We start from the raw sequence: 19314 nt of genomic DNA on the forward strand, positions 1-19314 counted from the left end.
TAATATATATACGGTCAAGCAGTTATTTTTATTTATTGCATCTATTCTCGTATCTAAATCGAATAAAATAGGTTGCACCGATATTGATCAGATTTCATACTGTTTTTCTCTACTCTTTTCCTGCGTCTTAATGAAAGGAGTCGGCGATTTAAAATCGTATTTCTACATAAAATTTCCAGTTAAACAAGCAAATAATTAAAGAAATAGCATCTCGTGTTAGTACTAAAGAGCCACCGTATATAATATGCTTGCTTTATGTTGATAATAATAAACTTGGTAAAGAGAATTTACATCGATTTGATATACATTACAGTTCGTATGATCGTTTAACAACATGACGTGGATAGCATAGCAAAGAGTATAATATATACGATACGATACGATACGATACGATACGATACGATACGATACGATACGATACGATACGATACGACACGATATGATACGATACGATACGATACGATACGATACGATACGATACGATACGATACGATACGATACGATACGATACAGTATGATGCGCAATTTTGAAATCGGATGAAATCGAGCGAGACGATCTGTGACGACTTGATGCTTGAGGTCACAGACATACGGACGGGACCTCAATGTTTAATGCGCTAGGCGGGTAATTCGGATAATTCAGCCGGAGATCGTATTGAAAATAGCACGACCGAGATTATTTGATTGGTCGAAACGAGAAAGCAGCACGAGACAATTTCCTGCTATCGACCGATTACAGAATGAAGTGGTTGATACGCGAATCGTATTAAATATTAAATTTTCGTTTCATACTTGGTTTCTCTTTTACAAGCATGTTCAGTGTCTTTTTTTCACATTTCTTGATTGTAGTATATAGATACGTACAGTGCCTTTCTATATAATACTGTATGATAATGTATACTTTATAAATTATTTTGAAATTTAATTAGCTCTGTAACGAGACTCGACTATTAAGAGTGTATTGGTAAATTTTGAAACGAATTTGACAATTTATATAAAAGTTACAAGATATTAGTAATTAGATATAGCAAGCATATATTTTTTAAAGATCATTAAAGTATCAGGGACAATTATTTATTATATTAGTATCTAAGCCACAATATATAGTCTCACCTGATATTGATATCTTGCTTTACGGCACTGTTATTATCCATAGCGAAAAATGCCTCAGGTAAAAATTAAATGGCTTGAAAGGAAACAAATACAAAAATAGTGCCTTACATCTTTCCTTGTCTTTCATACTATAGTTTTTACAATATAAAAGTTTATCTACCGAATTAATAGCTTCATTAATCTCAAATTTTTATTTTCAATAATCTATTCTTTAACTCCTATTTACTTTTAAGTTTTAATTTATAAAAATAAAAAGCAATACATTTACGAAAATCTTCTATATGTATATGGATATATTTATCACACAATACTTCACACTTATGCTTTCAATGCTAATCTAGCTAGTGAAATTCACTATTTTCTTTTGACAGTCTACCGAATTCTTTAAAATAAGTTACTTCAAATAACAGTTGAATTCTATTACGCGCAAAATACTTGGTCGAAAGAAAGAAAAAAAGAAAGAAAGAAAGAAAGTAAATAAATAAGAAGGGGAGGAAGAAAGGAAGAAAGAAAGGAAGGAAGGAAGGAAGAAAGAAAAAAAAGCGGGTATATCGCGCGCTCACGGGTATACGTTATACATATGTATAGCACATACATACATACGTAGGCGATGGAGAACGAACTGTTGAAAGTAAAGGTGGTATTGTGATGTTGTGAAAGGTGCCTCGATCGAAAGCAATGGTTCCCACCGGAAGAACCGCAGTCCTGCAACAGAAAGCCGGGTATCTATCGGTCCAGAATCTGCTGCGATAAAGAGTACTGCAACCTGAATTTATATCCGGCCTTGCTATCTCCCGACTCGCCTGAATTATCCTCAGGTATTCTTTTCGCTGTTCTCGACCAGCGTAGAAAACCTTCCACCTACGTGTTTTCTATTTTTTCCCCATTCTAATCTTTTGTTTCTTTTTTCGTTCCATGCCTTGTTTTATTATTATTAGGTTAACAGGAAATAAATAGCCAATGAAATGATTGTTTAGATTTTCAAAAATCAATTCTTCTTTATAAAATCAATTCTTTATAAGAAGTTTTCATACAAATTCTATATTACGAGAAAGATTGAACTTTCGCAAAATTTTGCATTTAAGTAAATCCACGAGTCAAAGTTTTCCCGATGTGAATAATAATTTATACCGGCAGTTATCTTATAAAAAGTAATAATTGAATTAAAATACGTACGAAACTATGATACACCTATTCTTACCTATTCTCCTATTATCTATGCTTTGTGTACGCTATATATGTATACAATAATCTGCTTTTCACGGATTATCACATTTTGAAACAATGAATTCTGTCAATATACATATTCGTTAATTTGAGAATGTTAATCTGAATTTTACAAGATATGAATTTATATTTTATTAAACAAATAGTGCATCGTATACAATTGATGCTTTTTATTCAAAGAGAAGAAGACCATCGTAATTAATTAAACATCTGGCATAGCGTAATCACATAAAGTACAATACTTTTTATGATCTGTCGCTAGTACCTAATCTTCTAGTTGATGTGATTTATGAAATTAATCGTTAATTCTACAACATAAACATTTTCAAACAAAAAATGTTTGCAACTGATAAACCTTTTACTTGTCGCGAATAATACTTCCGATTATCGGTTATTAATTAAATAACGTGTTATACTATTATACCATCCAATGTTAAAGTTTACAATTATTTTTTAATAAACTATGATAATCGATAGATCGATAAGTTATATAATTTATTTGGATAAATTATTATCTAATGATAATGTTCGTAATTTTTTTTGTTAAATTCTTATTCATTGATGAAGTATACAATTTTTTTTTGGATCAATTAATATGTAATTATAAACTTGGAAGTCTTTTTAGATAAACTATTGCTCGATGATAATGTTTGAAATTTTCTTTAGATGAACTACTATATATATTGTCGAATAACATAGAATCTGTAATTCTTTTTGGATAAACTACGTATTGTCCAATTTCTTTGATGTACCGATATTACATATTTGTGTCAAGTGCTCGCAATATTTTGGATCATTCATGATTATTTGCGTATTTCGCATTTCTGCCGATGAAAACTCACATTAACAAGGTTCGTAAATATTTTCCGTGGCCGGTGGATACGCTGTTAGTTAACATTTTCCGAATATATTCCTGTTCACAAATGTTTCAATGCAAATTTTTGTGAACATATGTTAGAAATGCGCCGTTACTAGATATAGAAGAATATCGAATAAAATTTGTGTCTGAGAATTGAATTACAAAATAATAGAAAAAAGATTACTGAAAGATAAATAAAAAGAGATTACTCGAATTACAAAAATATCGATTGGCTATTTATTTTCAATTAATGTGATATTTTTTTTCATTTGTTTTATTCTTCATTTTTTTTTATTAACATATTTGTGCGACGATTTGCGAGGCGCATAACAATAATATTATATTATGTGCATTTAGACGTGCGAAAAAGCCGTGTTCTGCTGCAAACGCAAGCAACACACTAATCCATTGGTGTATTCATCATCCTGTTGGTTAGGATTAGAACTTAGGAGACACGCGTAACTGGTATGACCCGAGTTTTATAAATCGATGCTGGGACGAAATTGCAAAATGATTCTCGTAATGTTTACCCATAGGGTTTGTCACACTTTGCGACCGATGCGATTGATTCCGAAAAAAAAAGAAATTGTGATTGCGATTGAAAACTGTGTCGATCTTCGTGTCACTTTTTCGATACGATCCCAAGCAAAAGAAAACAAAGTTCTTCCAAGTTGTTCATTGTCACTATCGTGCTGTTATTTGGTTGGATCGGAATGGAAGTTGTGCTCGTTAGAACAGATAGGAGGGAGAGTAACGATGATGGAACTTTATTGTTACGATTATATAACTGTTGTGTTACAACGTGCAATCCCTGCTTTGAATAAAATTGGCTACTTGAGTTATGGATATATGTATACTTTATTATAATTTCATTGTATTTGTATAGTAAGTCAGAAAAATATTCAGATATTGATATAGATTTGTCTTTTATGCCCTATATTTTATGTTGTTACGTTACAGCATAGTACAAAAGTTAATGATAATTAATTATTTCTATATACTAAAAATACAAAATTTTTTTATGTATTGCAGACGCTTAATCACATACTACCTACTAGTCGCGCGAAATAATAACAAATTAATTATAAAAAAAGTAGATGAATGAAGAGTTGATATTATTTTACGATAAGAATAATTATTATTTAATGTGAGGATTACAGTGGTTTTGAGCATCTCGTGGCAGCCGTATCGAAAAGACTTACATTTAGCCTAAACACAATAAATACATTTATGATATTCATTTTTGAACTATAGTAGACGTTTACAATTGTTGTAGCTTCGCATATGTGTTCGCATTGTGCATCGGGCCTTTAAGGTCGCTCCCTTATAAAACAGAAGATAAGCAGCCGGCAACAAACACTAACACATCCGCTGCCACAAACGTGCAACTATAGGCAGAAATACGCTGTATACCAGCAGTTCTTCGCGAATATCTCGCGAATTAAACAAGTTTTGCCCTTATATGGGTAGGAAAAAGTTATTCAAAAAATCAATTACAATTACTACAGTATATTCAAAGATCATCGAAATCGGAGTCCAGTTAGTCTTTCTACAGTTTTACTTTAAAACTTTCTAACGATCCAATTCAGAATTATTCGAATTAAATTTGCTCCAAGCAGAGCTTTCTGCTATTATTACTTTTGCTCTTTGATATGTACTCCAATCTACCGTTTATCGTTTATACAGTTTAACGAATATTGTTTCCAATTATCATCATCATGTTGTATAGAAAATAGCAAACGTTCTGACAATGAGAGGGCGTATGAGACAAAAGCATATTCCTTGCATTATACTAAATAATTTTAAGAAAAACTTGTAAAAAGATCGAAATATCAACGAATCTGTAAGAAGATGTTTCGACGTGATACCACCACGCAATGTCGTGATACCACCAGAGCGGAAGCGAAGGAAGCGTATTCGCGAGATTTAAAAATAGAGATTTCGGAATCGAGAAGAAACGAGCAGAACTTTTCAAACCAGCCAATACAGTTTGCGATTTTATTTCGTGACTAGATTGTTTCCTTATAACATTCATTATAATTGCCATCTTTAATCGATTCAATTTTTAATCGCAAATACGCATGAAACTGTCCCATTAAAAAATTCTATGGACCTTTTTATTATTTTTTATTCTTTCGTTATTTTTCTCTTCTCTTTTTTATTACAGTACTCCAGATTAATCGAATCTTTAACCAGATAAATAAATGACCGGTTATACTGGAAACATATAGTAATTATTATTTATCTGTTTTTAAATAAAAAGAATGAAAATAGCGTGCATGTATATATAATGCTGTTTACCTGAACAAAAATGTGACTAGTTAAAGGTGCATATCCATTAAATCACCATCTAACCGGACATTTACTGTATTATGTTATATGCGTGGAAACCGTTTTTCACGGAAATATTTTTCCATTCGACTCCGATTCAACTCTACATAATACATATGAATATGACCATCTAAACCGTATCTACTACCAATATGGTGCTCGCCCACATCTTCTTCTTCTTATATTATAATTAACTGTGAAAACGGACGCAATAGCGAATTTCCTAACGAGATCATTAACTGCATTTCTTGCAGTCGTATGTATATACGTAGCAAGTATCGTAATCATAAACGTAGTGCTCGTGTTTCTTTTCTCCTATTCTCAGACTTTCTCATTATTTCTTTTCCTATTTTTTCTTTTTCCTCTTTATCTATCCCGTATTTTGCCCCTTTCCAATTCACCAACATACTTTACTCTGCGAACACACATGTTTGGGATGTGCACCCGATTAAAATTTCGCCGCTCATAAATACCATTCTTCCTTTCTGGAACAACTCAAATCTCCCTTTTCTCGACTCTCGTGTTTCATATTTTACATTTGTTAACGCACCACTATTTAGGTTCAAATAGCGTGACGACGCGTCCACGTTATGCACTCATAGCTTAACACGAACGTATTCCCCCTATCGCGGATCGAACTTTATACAGCTGGAGATCTGATATATCTTTCTTAACATGATTCGTGTTACGTGAGCCATCGTACTTTATTTTAAAATCCTAGAAATGTTTGAAAGACTGTAAAGTTAAATCTTAAACAACTAAGATGGATGCAAGGACAGATTGGCTATAATTAGTAAAACAAATACAATATTACGAACAATGTTACAGAATAACCTAAACCAAATCTAATTAAAGCTATTTTAATCATCTATGACTCAACGATACCAATTAATAATTAAAATAATTAAAAATTTCCAATCTTCCTCCGTTTTATAATAGTTTCTTAGAAGGCCCAGATCTTAACGACTAACGACTAACGATGTATCATCTTCGACATTTTTTCCGTCAATTGTGTATATTTGTAGTTATATATCGAATCCAAGTCACCTTGTACATTATATATTCTTAGCCTTCGAATTGGATCGGCTGCGAATCAAACTTTTTACCTGCGTTAATTTCAGGGTCTCGAAAATAACAGTGAGATCGTTTCTGAAAGAAACTGTTCGAAGGGCAAAAGAACAGAGAGGAGCTCGATGTTTGGACAGTGACGTAAAATCTTCTCGGGTTTATGATTCCGTTCGTGTTATGCTTTCGCGTACATACACTCACGGTTTGTCTATTAAAACTAAAACAGGTGAGAGCTCGCAAAGCTATAGGAACCACGTGTTACACGCATCTAAATAGAGTATAGAGTATAGAGCATAGAATAGATAAATGTTCTTTTCATGACCTTGAATGCTTCTCCACTGAGTATCTGTTACTTGCTCAGTTCGTTACTTGGTTTCTTTTTCGCCGGTATGGATATCCATTGGATTGGAGATTGGAGAGAACGGTCTTAACGGTCTTCAAATAAAAACAGATTATCCAATTTAACAGGCTTTTGTTAATACCTCGTAAAACGATCGATTAACGTAGGCTGTAGTAGTATTCCTATATCTGATATATTTTATGATAATTCTCTAATTCTCGACAATGTTTAAATTTCGCAACGTTTAAGATACCCAGATAATACCGTTATAATATGCAAATTCTTAAAGAGAAAGTTCTTCCTCGCCTGCATACATACATATATACAGTAGGTACGTATCTACTACCGTTCAAAAGTATTTGGGCATTTGCTTATTTTTGGTAGAATGCATTTTAGAGTAAGAAAGAAAACGTATCTTGTGTATTGATAAATCGAAAGAACTGCATTCTGTATCATTGTTATGATATGATAGAATTAATTTTATTATGATGTGAACAAGTTATGGCAGTTATTTTTCAATAAAATTGATAATAAAACATTCTGGGAAAGTTATTTATCCTCAACAAATAGATTTTCTAAATCTATATCGTGATTAATTCAAACAATAACGTTTCAAACCAATACATACATCGATTAATCGCGTTTCAAATCTCAATATACTGTTGATCAATTTTTAAACAAATAATTAAAATGTGTTGTTTATTGATCCTAAAAGAAAAAAAATTATGAATATTGCTGTTATAACCATTAGCTTCCGATTAATTTGTACATTTTACTAATATTCATGTACTGTTGTTAGAAATTAGCTAATGTGTCAGAATACTCAATGAACGTTAGTATGTAGTGATATGTATTGTATATATGTACATGTACAGTTAATTAATTAATTAATGTACAGTTAATAATTATCATCCATTATATAATAATTCATTCGGAGCAATTTGAATTTTCTGTTCTAAAAAATACAACTAATCATCGGAAATTGTTTCCTTCCATTTTTTCACCCCCTTTTCCCGCTTTTATCTAACTTTCACTTTTCTAGTTTTTCCAATTTTTGCCTGACGTATTCTCATACAGCTCGACTACCATTGTGACACGTTTCGCGTGTAATCGATTATCGATCGAGCACAAATCCTTTGGCGCTCGATTCAGGAAAATAAATTCAATCCCATTTCAAGAATGGATTCAGCATAAAAAAACCATACAGATATGTGTCATATTTCACATACGGAGTCGAATGGAAAAAATATTTTCTTTGCTCGGATTCATCTTCTTACTCAAGCTATATTGTTTGTTTTAATAAATTTAATCAATATCGTTGAATTTTGCGTAAATGATGCTTAATATTGCTTGAGAATATCAACATCGGTGACAATGATTAGCGATTATCTATCCGCTAACGATATGTACTTCATTTTTTAAAATTCTTTCATTTAATATGAAATGTATATATATTCCTATATTTTGCCTTGGGAAATTTGGCAAATAAAGCATATATAACAAACTTTTTCGTCCCAGATACACATCGAAACACGAATAAATCGCCTAAAAGAAGAAGCACGTTAAAAAATGCAATAATTTGAAAAATGTTAAAAATTCGATATTTTTTTGTTATTACATAATAATTTAATGATATAATATAATATAGTATAATCCAATACTTATTATGCAAACTTGAGTAAATTTTTGATATATCACGAAATAATGAAAAAATTGTCCATTTATATACGGACTGAAAATCACAATTCACATTCTTGTAGATCAGGATTTTAAGAATTTCAATTTAGTCACGTACTGCAACTTTTAGAGTTATCATCCCTTTAATTTCATAGTTTATCAAGTTATAACTTCATTCTCTGCAGCGATACATTTTCATAATTTAAAAAAATATAATCAGTCTTTATCATAATAAATGTAGCACAGTTTTATGAAAACCAGCAACGGTGAGTGGACTGATACCGCTAAAATTTCTAGTCCACCGTATTTAAAAGAATTTAATGCTAGTATTTTTTTTACAAAAAGAGGAGATATAATCACGTCCTAAATTTGCGTAAATCGTACTAAACGCTGTTCAAAATTGTTAAGAATAAGAGAAAAAAGTAAAGCATAGACAAGCATAGATAAACATATCGTATGTAGCATGAAGGAACATTCGAGATTTCGTACATGGTTTGGCTTGTACAAAACGCGCGCGTTCGAACTACAGCTCGTTGTGGATCATCTTGAGGCTTGTTTCGTAACGAGTAACGAGTTGCGATCTTCGTATGTACAATGTACACTCGCATATTTCGTTTGGATTTTTTGCCCCTTCTGTATTTCTTGTTTTGCCTTTTTTCTGTGAAAATTTCTATTGATTTCGTCGAACTCCAGGTATGGACGAATTTGACTAACAACATATCACTGCATCTGTGATAGTGATGATGATGATGACGATCGTTTGCCTTCTAACTACCGCCGTTTTCTTTTTCTTTCTGGTTTCCTATTCTGTATACGTTTCTTTTTCTTTTGTTTTATTATTTTTTATCCTCATTTTGGTGTGTTGGAGAGTTTCGTTTTAATACATTGTGCCTGCTTTAATCCAGCTAGACTTTAACTTTGGCTCAACGACCGAAGAATTCTCTTCTCGATGAGATCTCGTCATTCTTCTGATTGTGAGATCAATTAACGTTATTAACGAACGAATAAATTCGAAACTCGCACAAACTAGATGGAGTTAAAAGAACAGCTAAAGCTAACAGCTAAATCGTACACAGAATTTTTAATCTTCGAAAGGTAAAATGGATGGTTATAGCTTTATATTTTATCCACGTGCGAGGCGGGTACTGGGACCAAGCGGACTTCCAGCGAAACATTCTTTAATCATCTAATTTAGCCCACATGACATATGGAATATGTTCGTGAAATATTATAATATATTGCATAGGTGTAAATTGTTTTTAGTTTTGGTCGATTACTTTCAAATCAGTCATTGATTTTTATGGATTTAAGTATTTGCGATATTCTACATATTAGGAACCAAAAATAACGGTTTTTAAAATTTTACAAGGAAAGTCATTGAGAAAAAGTTAAACAAATTTTTTCTTCAACGGAAGACAGTGATCGTGAAATTTTAAAGAAGCCTTTTTAAAAGATGAAAAAATATCAGTATTTAAATGTTATTGTATAAGTATGAATACTAATTAGAATTTGTTTGGTTACCGGTAATCATTATAGATACATATGTACATAGATGATGGAAATTTTGTTTAGTTACTTTCAATTATCTATTAGCGTCTAATACTAATACGAATATGTGGTAGAGTTGATAATGGTAGATGATAGAAACTAGTTGAACAAAAAAATGTTTCGTCCTCTATAATGTCGATAATGATTACTGGCAACAAAAAATAGTATTATCATCATTATAGAAATTCACATTAAATCTTCATCTCTCAATCGAGATAAGGTGTTTGATTTCAGGCGAACATTCGCGACTTTAAAATAAGCGGTACGCGGCTGGGTCCCTATGAACCCTATATCCGCCGTGCGAGGGTTAACTACTTTTATTCTATTCTTTACTTTTCTTTTTTCTTTTTTACTGTTTGCTCTGTGTACACTGGCCGGGAGAGAAATAACGGGATTTCAGGAACGACGATCTGCTACGACTGGCTACCCCCACTGTCAGGTATCACAAACGAGTGTTGAATTGCACGGTGTTGAACAGTTTGTTTCTTCTTCCCTTTTTCGATTTTTAACAACTCTACCGTTTACACTGTTACCTTCTTTCCGTTTTGAATTTCTTGTTTTTTTCTTCCGCTAGTTTTTTCCCCCTGTTCCTTTTTCAGCGTTTGCTGAAGTTTGTTTAGCGAGCCCATTCGCGCCAGCATCCGCCTGTTTTAACAGTGGTGCGAAGTAATCAGCGACCGTACACCTCGAACGTGTCTTTTTCGCGAGACGGCGATCCCGTGGTATGCTGTACGCAATATATTATACGCTGTACATCGTACCTTTGTACAGATGCATATTTGTGACTCAAAGCCGGCTACGAATTTTATTCCGCTGTACGCTCGCTTTGCTCGTTTCGAAAAGATTCGCGTGTATATGAGACAATCATGTTATCACGGAATGATGGAGTCTCGATTAAATATAAAAGGATACGAGCATAATTGCTAAATCGGTAGAACGATGAAGCTTATGATACAGTTGTACTGCCTTTTACTCTTTTTATGTTCCCCTACTTCGATTATACAAGTAACAAAATATGTAATTCTATAAATAAGATATGACAGATACAAACGTCAGCTTTATAATTGCGTATTGTCTTTTAAAAGTTAATTCAGTCAATAATATTCTATCATACATAGCTACGATGATCAGAAAGAATAAGATCATTACAGGTATCCATAACCTTGTAATTATGGTACATTTTGTCAAAAGTAAGCAAATGTGTGGATACTTTTGAATTTTTGAAGGTAGTGTATGCGAAATGTGAATTGTGAAGGGTTTATGGGTTATGGGGAACAAGGAATATCGTACGTGTCGTAATTAAAATAATTCATTTATCCTCATAGGTCATTATGAGTAAAACTCCATTTCATAAGAATTTTCTTTCAATATTATTTTTAATTATTTTTTTCAATATTTTAAAGATTCCATTCTAATGTTATTTCTAACCATTAGATACAAATAATAATTTTTCTTCTTTTCATCTGGTATTGGATGATAAAATATTTAGTTGCGTCTGTTTGACTTTTAAAATATATCGAATTTTCAAATAAAAATTTATCCATAATAGCATTGAGACGATCTCTATTAGTGATAGCTTTCAAGAGTTAAACTAATAAATTTTAAAATTATTAGAACCTGTTCTTATATCTGAAATAATCCACAATTATCTCTGATTATTTAATTTGATGAGTCTAAGATATCATTGTTAACTTCTGCAACTTGTATTTCGACGTGTTTTTATAAAACACGTTCCTTGAGTAACACGTTCGTTGCTTCGTTACGTCGCGTCGTTACGTTTCCAAACGCGAATTGATATTTTTAGATAATGATCTCATGGTTGTTGAAGGTTTCATGACTTCTTTGTTATGCAATCTTAAATCTTGGCTTATCAAATTGAATGAAATTATTATTATTAATTGCAAGAAATTCCTTCGTTTCTCCGTCGCTCATCTTTAATTTCTCAACTCACCATTTAATTTAATCTATTAACTGACTTGTCTCTGAAATAGCAGCTTCTGTAATTGTGAAAATAAGGTTTAATAGACGTAACACCAATTTTAGTTTGATTTATTTTAGCACTTTTGAATCAAATAAAATATAGTGGCTCTTATACGAAAGTATTTTAACACTTGCAGAAACTTTTTATGGATATTGATATACATTTATAGTGAGTGTATTAAAAAACATTTTGAAATTTTATGAACATGATACTGATACACGACTAACATAATTATGTTGGTTCAATTTGAAATGGATTTAAAAATGTGAATATATAGAAGTTAAAAGTTTATTGCAATTTATTGCAACACTTCGCACGGATCATCAAAGTATTCAAGCATTAAATTATTCATTACATGAATAAACCACGATACATATTTAGTGGAGCCACGTTAAAGTACTAATTATATGTAGATTTAAGACCATTATTTATGTTGTACTAGCTTCTCACTAACAGTAAGTTTTGGAATACTTTCGTGAGCTATTCGTGGATGAACAATTTGAATGACGAATTAGCTATCTTTTTTCAGTTAATAGGTTAAAAATAAAGAAGGAAATGGGAATTAAGATAAAATGAAAATGATAAAAAGAGAAAACGTATCTTATGTTATTTTATCGTTCTACCATCGCGTCGCGTCGCACCGCGGTGAATACTACTCGCGAGAGTCGCGTTCTCCCTTGAGAGTAACGTACATATACATATACATATACACATACATATGTGCGTATGCTCCTTAACATTGCCCTTGATATTTCTCACGGAGTAACGTCAAGTGTCCCCAGCCGTGATCCAAAAGCACGATTATCCCCCCCCCCCCCTAAATGACATTACACGTTGTGGTTTGCCTCTTTCTTGGTTTTTTTTTAATTCTGAAACTGGTGCAAACTCGGCTTGAAGGTGCGTGCATAAACAGCTGTCGTCGTCGCAGCCCGAGCCGCTCATCTTCTGCATGACGAGCGACTCGCGAAACACGACCTTTGTCATCGAGTGCTGCAAAGAGGATTTTTGCAATCGGGATCTGAAACCTCAGCTACACCCTCGCAACAAAGGTACAGTCAAACGACCTGGAAGTAGCGATGACTCTGCAGGTGGCTCAGGCTTTTGCTGCAGTTCACTTTGTTTCTTTCTCTCACTCTTTACTCACTTTCTTCTCTATCACTGTCTTCTCTATCTCCTTCACTGTAGCTACGATTCCCCACACCATTTTTCACATTTTTCACATTTTTCTATCTGCTAATCTTTTTCCTGCTATTGCAGACGTTGATTTCCGTTAGAACAAAAATATTGTGTAGGTATATATTTAGTACATATAAATATGCTAGGGGTGGGTATGTATGTGTGCGTGTGTGTGTGTGCGCGCGCGCTTGTGTGTACATGTTATAAGAAATATTTATACATATATCTATATGTATATCTATGTATACTGTACTGTATACAAATCTTAAGCCACCTACTAAATGAATATTTTGTTTTTACAAATGAATAGATATTTAATGTTACTTTAAATCTGGTATTACATAGATATTGACTTTTCGAGATATGCTTAATTCCAGAATTGTCGATTATGAGTAATTTATGAAACAGGAATAACTACAAGTATTCACATAAAGAAAATATTAAGAGATCCATTTTTATCTAAAACAATGTGAAAATACTCTCCACATCATTTTGATAAGTAAATACGTTGTAAGAAACATCTCTAAGAAGATTGTAAACTAGAAAGAACTACAAATACATAAGTAACGCCATAAAAAGCTATCAAAGGATTTGAAAAGATTTTATGTAAGATCATGTGAAAATATTCCCTATAAAATATAATTGTCGTTATCACTATCACTGCTACTACTCAGATTACTATTGTAAATGACCGAGACCTTCTATACAGTACTAAGTATAGATATATATGTATATGATAATATGTAATAATGTCGGAGAGCATCTTGTTAATTTAAAGTATCAATTACATTTTCATGCTGTTGACTCGTCCGCGTGTTTCCATCGATGCTTTAATATAATTATTTTATTACTTCCGATTCAAATCGAACGATGATTATTCGTCGCTCAGCAAACGCTCAGTGCCCATCATTGTATCGCATCATAGCTCATGCCTAGTCAACTTCTTTCACTCTCTCCATCGCTATGGGTATTACGTACATTATTATTATCATAGTATGTGCGCAGCATTAGCAGCAGTAGCAGCAGCAACAGTAAATGTTAACGATGAAAAAGATTGTACGAGTATGTACCTATAGTGGTACACGAAAATATTGCAACGCTTATCATAAAAAGCTTTCTTGTATACCCACACATATTATGTGTGTTATATAAAACATTTAGAGAAATTTCATTAATTCAAAACACATCGAGCCACTTGATCTATATTTCTCCAATAGAATATTGCAAAAGGTCTTTGGCAAAATAAGCAATACCAAAGTGAGTAACTGAGATAGCCTATAGTAATTTGACAGATATTTGACAATCTGTCATATTTCTAAAAATACTATTCCAGGTACTATTCCATATTTGGATATCGTCCTTTATTCTATTAATATGTTAATCTCGTCTTTGCATTCCATATATAAAGTTATTAATCTACTTATGTCAAAAGACAATTAGTTCAACGGCTATTTTAATTTGTATAAAATGTTATAAAGTATGTCGTGAAATATATCGTATGAGAGACAAGCAGTACAAATATAAAAGTAATGCTTTACATTTATTTCATCCGGTAGATTTCTCAAATTATAAAGATAAAATATCTACTAAACTAATTGCTTCTCCATATAAATAGGTTAACAACTTTTTATACAGAATGTCAAGAAGGCTTTTTCGAAAATTTTTAATATCCAAATTACATTGTTTCGTTCAAATTAACAGATTTGAACTTTTGTTTAAAACATTTTACTGGCAGATTATTGGAAATGTCTGAAAAATGGTGGTTAATCATAGATGGCCTTAAAGGATACATCCTGTATACACGCAACATAAAATTTATATTAAACATATACATATATAATACATATATTTAACTTAATTATATATATTTAATATATTAATATAATAATAAAAGGTATAATATTAATATAATAAAAGAAATTAAAATAATATATATATATATATGTGTATATTAATTTAATTATAATATAATCATGATTCCACAAATTCCACAAATTATAATATAATCATCATTCCACAAATCGATAATATATATTATTTTTATTCATCTATTTATCATTAACTTCTACATTTTACTAACATTCACATATTGTTAACACAAACCGATCAAAGTGTTCACATATTTTTCGATGATAGTGTATCTTTATAGCTTTAGATCGAGCTTTCTCAAATATCTAGGATTTTTTTTATTCAAATACGTTACCGCCTGTCCCCTCTCTTGTTTTTTCACTGTTCAACATTTTTTTATTGCAGCACAGCCGATTGAAGAAATATAACAATAGCCTTTTCTTTTTTTGATTTCCTTTAATATTGTCTAATGTATTTATATTAATAACATTTTAATACATGAATCGCAAAAGTTTATAATTGAAAAACGTGAAGATAAAGAGAAATTATACTACCACTATAATAGTATTCTTTTAATTTATTGAAAGATTTCGTTTTTTGATATTTATAGACATAAAAAGTTATATAACGATGATTAATGATTTTAAAAGGAAACAGTGTGAAAATGTTTGCCACCTATAGAGGTTCTAGTTACTTCAAGGTACTCTCCTCCTGCATATTTTCACTTACTATTGCACGAGGAGACCGCAAGTCCTCCCGAGTGATTTTAGAAAGCACCGGTAGCATGTTGCCATATACGTACCTCTCTGCACTCTCTAACGAAGATAAATATTATAATGATATTGGTAAACAGATTCTTTCAAATGGTATATCTTTTGTAAATACATATTTCTTCTCAGTTTCTGTTAGAAAAAGAAGACTTGCTCTGCTAGCCTTTCTTAATCTTCCTTCAATTTCATCCTTGTATATGTATATAATATCACAGCAGTTCTAAGAGATTATGCAATATACGCGTTAATTTATCTTTTAGAGTCGTAGATAGATAATAACTTTAGAGCTCGAAGGGTCGGTGTGAGATACAATAATATCACATTAAGTATTATCATTAAAAACATTTAAAAGCCAGTTGCTTGCAAAGAAGTATTATTCAATTGACGATACAATCGCGTAGATCTATAATAATAATAATTTTTAATATTAATCGAAAGATTATACTATAAAGCTGCCAAAAATATTTAAAAAGATGCAGTAGGTAATCAGTTTGAGAATTAACTCTGTCTTTATTTGCTGTAGTTTTCTTTGTAGCGAATCAAGAAAAGATCATATAGACGAGCGCTTATCTTCTTGTGTTATCTTGTTTGGCGTATGCTGACTATACATCTCCACATCGTAATCAAACATATTTTTTGAGGAACAGAACCTCTGTACATTTATTTAAAAATATTGTAATAGATAAAGTCTCGAAAATGCGCATGTGCAGCTTGATGACCATTTTTCTCAAAAATAGACCTAGCTCATAAACTAATTATCAATAACATATTTTTAAATACTTTTGAAAGTTTCGTCTTATCCCTTTTTGAATCACGTACAAAAATTTACGCGATTCCATCGTCAATCGAATAATATTGGTTATTAGTTGGTAAATTTATTCCTCATGTTATACTATGGTATTACCGGTAACAATAATTACTCATATTTTGTGTCGAATTGTTTTACTCGTGGCGTATTTAAATTTTGAACGTCGTCTAATCCCGTGAAAACGCGATCGAAGCTTCGATGTTGTGTTAATGTTAACTCATTTAACGAGTGATTATTATCGAATGATGCTTACTTGCATTGTAATTTGGTTAATTTATTATTCGCACTAAGTGTAAGTGGTCTTTAAGCTATCCGTGTTCTCAAGTGCTTTTTTTAAAGCGCAAAATGTTTATTGTAATCATTCGTACGATTCTCATACGTAAAATAAAATCTTGCACCCACGCTTCGTTTCTCTTTTTTTTTTTCTTTACCTTAGTAGCTATTATTATTTTCATCTCTGCACGACCTTTCAATTTAATTTCTCCAATTCCTTTGTTCTTGTGAATTGTCTGAAGAAGATGACGTAAAAGCATCCGAAAGGTAATCAACTTCAGTAGAACGAATTAAATCCCGTTTTTCTCCGATTTTAACGGAGAATCGATTTTAGCTACCTATCCTCCGCGGCTTTTAAAACTCTATATACTGTATATATGTATATTTGTACTTGTATAATGTAGGTACATGTACTACTTCTCAGAGATTAAAAATGTTTACTTTATACTGGTTTAGTGGGAATATTCGCTGTAATTGAATACTGGCAAATGTTTCGTATGCTTTCTTTTTTCAAGAATATATTTAGATAATATGCATTAAAAAGTACCTTGTTGCACAAATGCTTGTCAAACTATGGTTGTATTAAAAAATTTCACGAGTCAACATTAAACATTGCGATAATTTCGTATCATGCCAAGTTCAAAACGACAAAGTACATTTAGAATAATAGAATTGACGTCGTCAATATGCATTTATGCGTTCGAGTAATGAACAAAAATTATAAACTAACCATGTGAATATCTTTCGACTTACATATCTTTTGTATAACGGTAGGTATAGCGGCTCACGGAAATGTTCGAACATTTGTGGAAATTCTTTATAAATATCTATATTTTTATGTTACATAACATATTTTGACGTTTCATCAGATCAGCATTATAATGAGACTATGTTGTAAACCTTATGATTACATATATTGGTGAAGTTTGAAACAAATCTACAAATATCTGGAAATATATGTATAGGACATAGAAATTAAAAGATATTTAGTAAAAAAATGTATGAATTTGTAGAGGTCACAAAAATATTTAAACGGTGAATTTACATTGTATTAACATGCCTGAATATCAGTGGGAGCATCTTCAATAGGTACTTATCATTTATAACCTATATGTTGAAGATAAAATGATTCAAATTATGCTATATACACTAACTTTTTTACTAAATATATGTTGTAATTCTTATACCTATGTACCTGCACTTTGAGATCGGTTTTAAATTTTACCAATATAATTATGATAATCGCGTTGTATTATAATGTTAATGAAATTTTTTAAATGTTATATGTATAATATGCACAACATACTCACACACAATTATTTTCTATGATACGCGCCCAAATACTTTCGTGAACCGCCATACATGTATAATAAACTAATTTTATTGAATTTCCCCTTTGAGAACCATATCTTTCATGGGGTGCAGTGGTTCTTTTTTTTCGTTGGAGAATTTATTGAAAGAGTGCGAAAAAAAGAAATTACCGACGCAGCGACGCGTCCGTAAAGAGCCTGAAGATAACGACGTTATGTTATAATATGGCCTCTTAACGGCCAAATTACCAAGCAAAAAAAAAAACCATGTGAATTAATGGCCGCGATCGTGAGTTACTAATGATTAATTCCCGAATTTATCTCGGCTGCCTGTTATTCGTTGGTGTGCTCTTCCGAATTTATAACTCTTATAATAAGAGTAATTTATCACTTGGCCAACGAAGGCCATGAGAAAGAGTAGCAAAAGCGAAGAAAGAACAGGGAAAGAGCATTGACCAGCTGCGGCTTTCGTCTGTAATTTATTTACAATATCTTTACGCGCAGAATGACGCTGATACTTGATTTAAACGTAATTGATCTTGCTTGGAAATAAACAAAGAAAAATGAGCAAGTGGCCGTTCAATGAGGTACCGTTACAAAAATTCTCCAAAAATATAATACATCTTTCTGCCCTAAATTACAATTACAATACGTCTCATAAATATAAAACTGCCGTAAAATCTTCAATATGAGAAAACTTGATTAGAAGCATTTATGTGAAATCAAACATTTCAATTTATAAAAATGATTGTTACAATTTCATTTCATTGTGCTTTAAGCTCAATCTTTGTTTACATATAATGTGTATAAAGAAAGTGTAACACATTGCAAGAACTGTATGATAATTTAATTAGAAGAGCACAACTGTACATGTAATTCATGTTCGATATTTTCAATAGCTTTTATATTAGTAAGACTTACTTTTACAAGTAGCAGTTTCACCTCATCTCATATGCGAAAACTTCATTCAGACATCCTGCATACC

General features: G+C 31.7%; 1 protein-coding gene across 7 annotated transcripts in view; it reads left to right on the plus strand.

The window, feature by feature from the left end:
• Positions 1-19314, plus strand: part of LOC100643263 (TGF-beta receptor type-1) — a 68478-nt gene that overhangs the window by 25559 nt on the left and 23605 nt on the right. Inside the window, exons 3-4 of one of the 7 annotated variants that reach the window (XM_048406421.1) lie at positions 1774-1931; positions 10564-10602. The exons of 3 other annotated variants lie outside the window; for them this stretch is intronic. In XM_048406421.1, the coding sequence (XP_048262378.1) occupies positions 1774-1931; positions 10564-10602 (197 nt within the window). Of the gene's footprint in view, positions 1-1773; positions 1932-10563; positions 10603-13041; positions 13194-19314 lie in introns of all 7 variants that reach the window. 3 more of the 7 variants (XM_048406422.1, XM_048406424.1, XM_048406425.1) reach the window with 3 other exon arrangements.

Source organism: Bombus terrestris, chromosome 6 (genome assembly GCF_910591885.1).
Source record: "Bombus terrestris chromosome 6, iyBomTerr1.2, whole genome shotgun sequence".
In the NCBI taxonomy this organism is placed as follows: domain Eukaryota; kingdom Metazoa; phylum Arthropoda; class Insecta; order Hymenoptera; family Apidae; genus Bombus; species Bombus terrestris.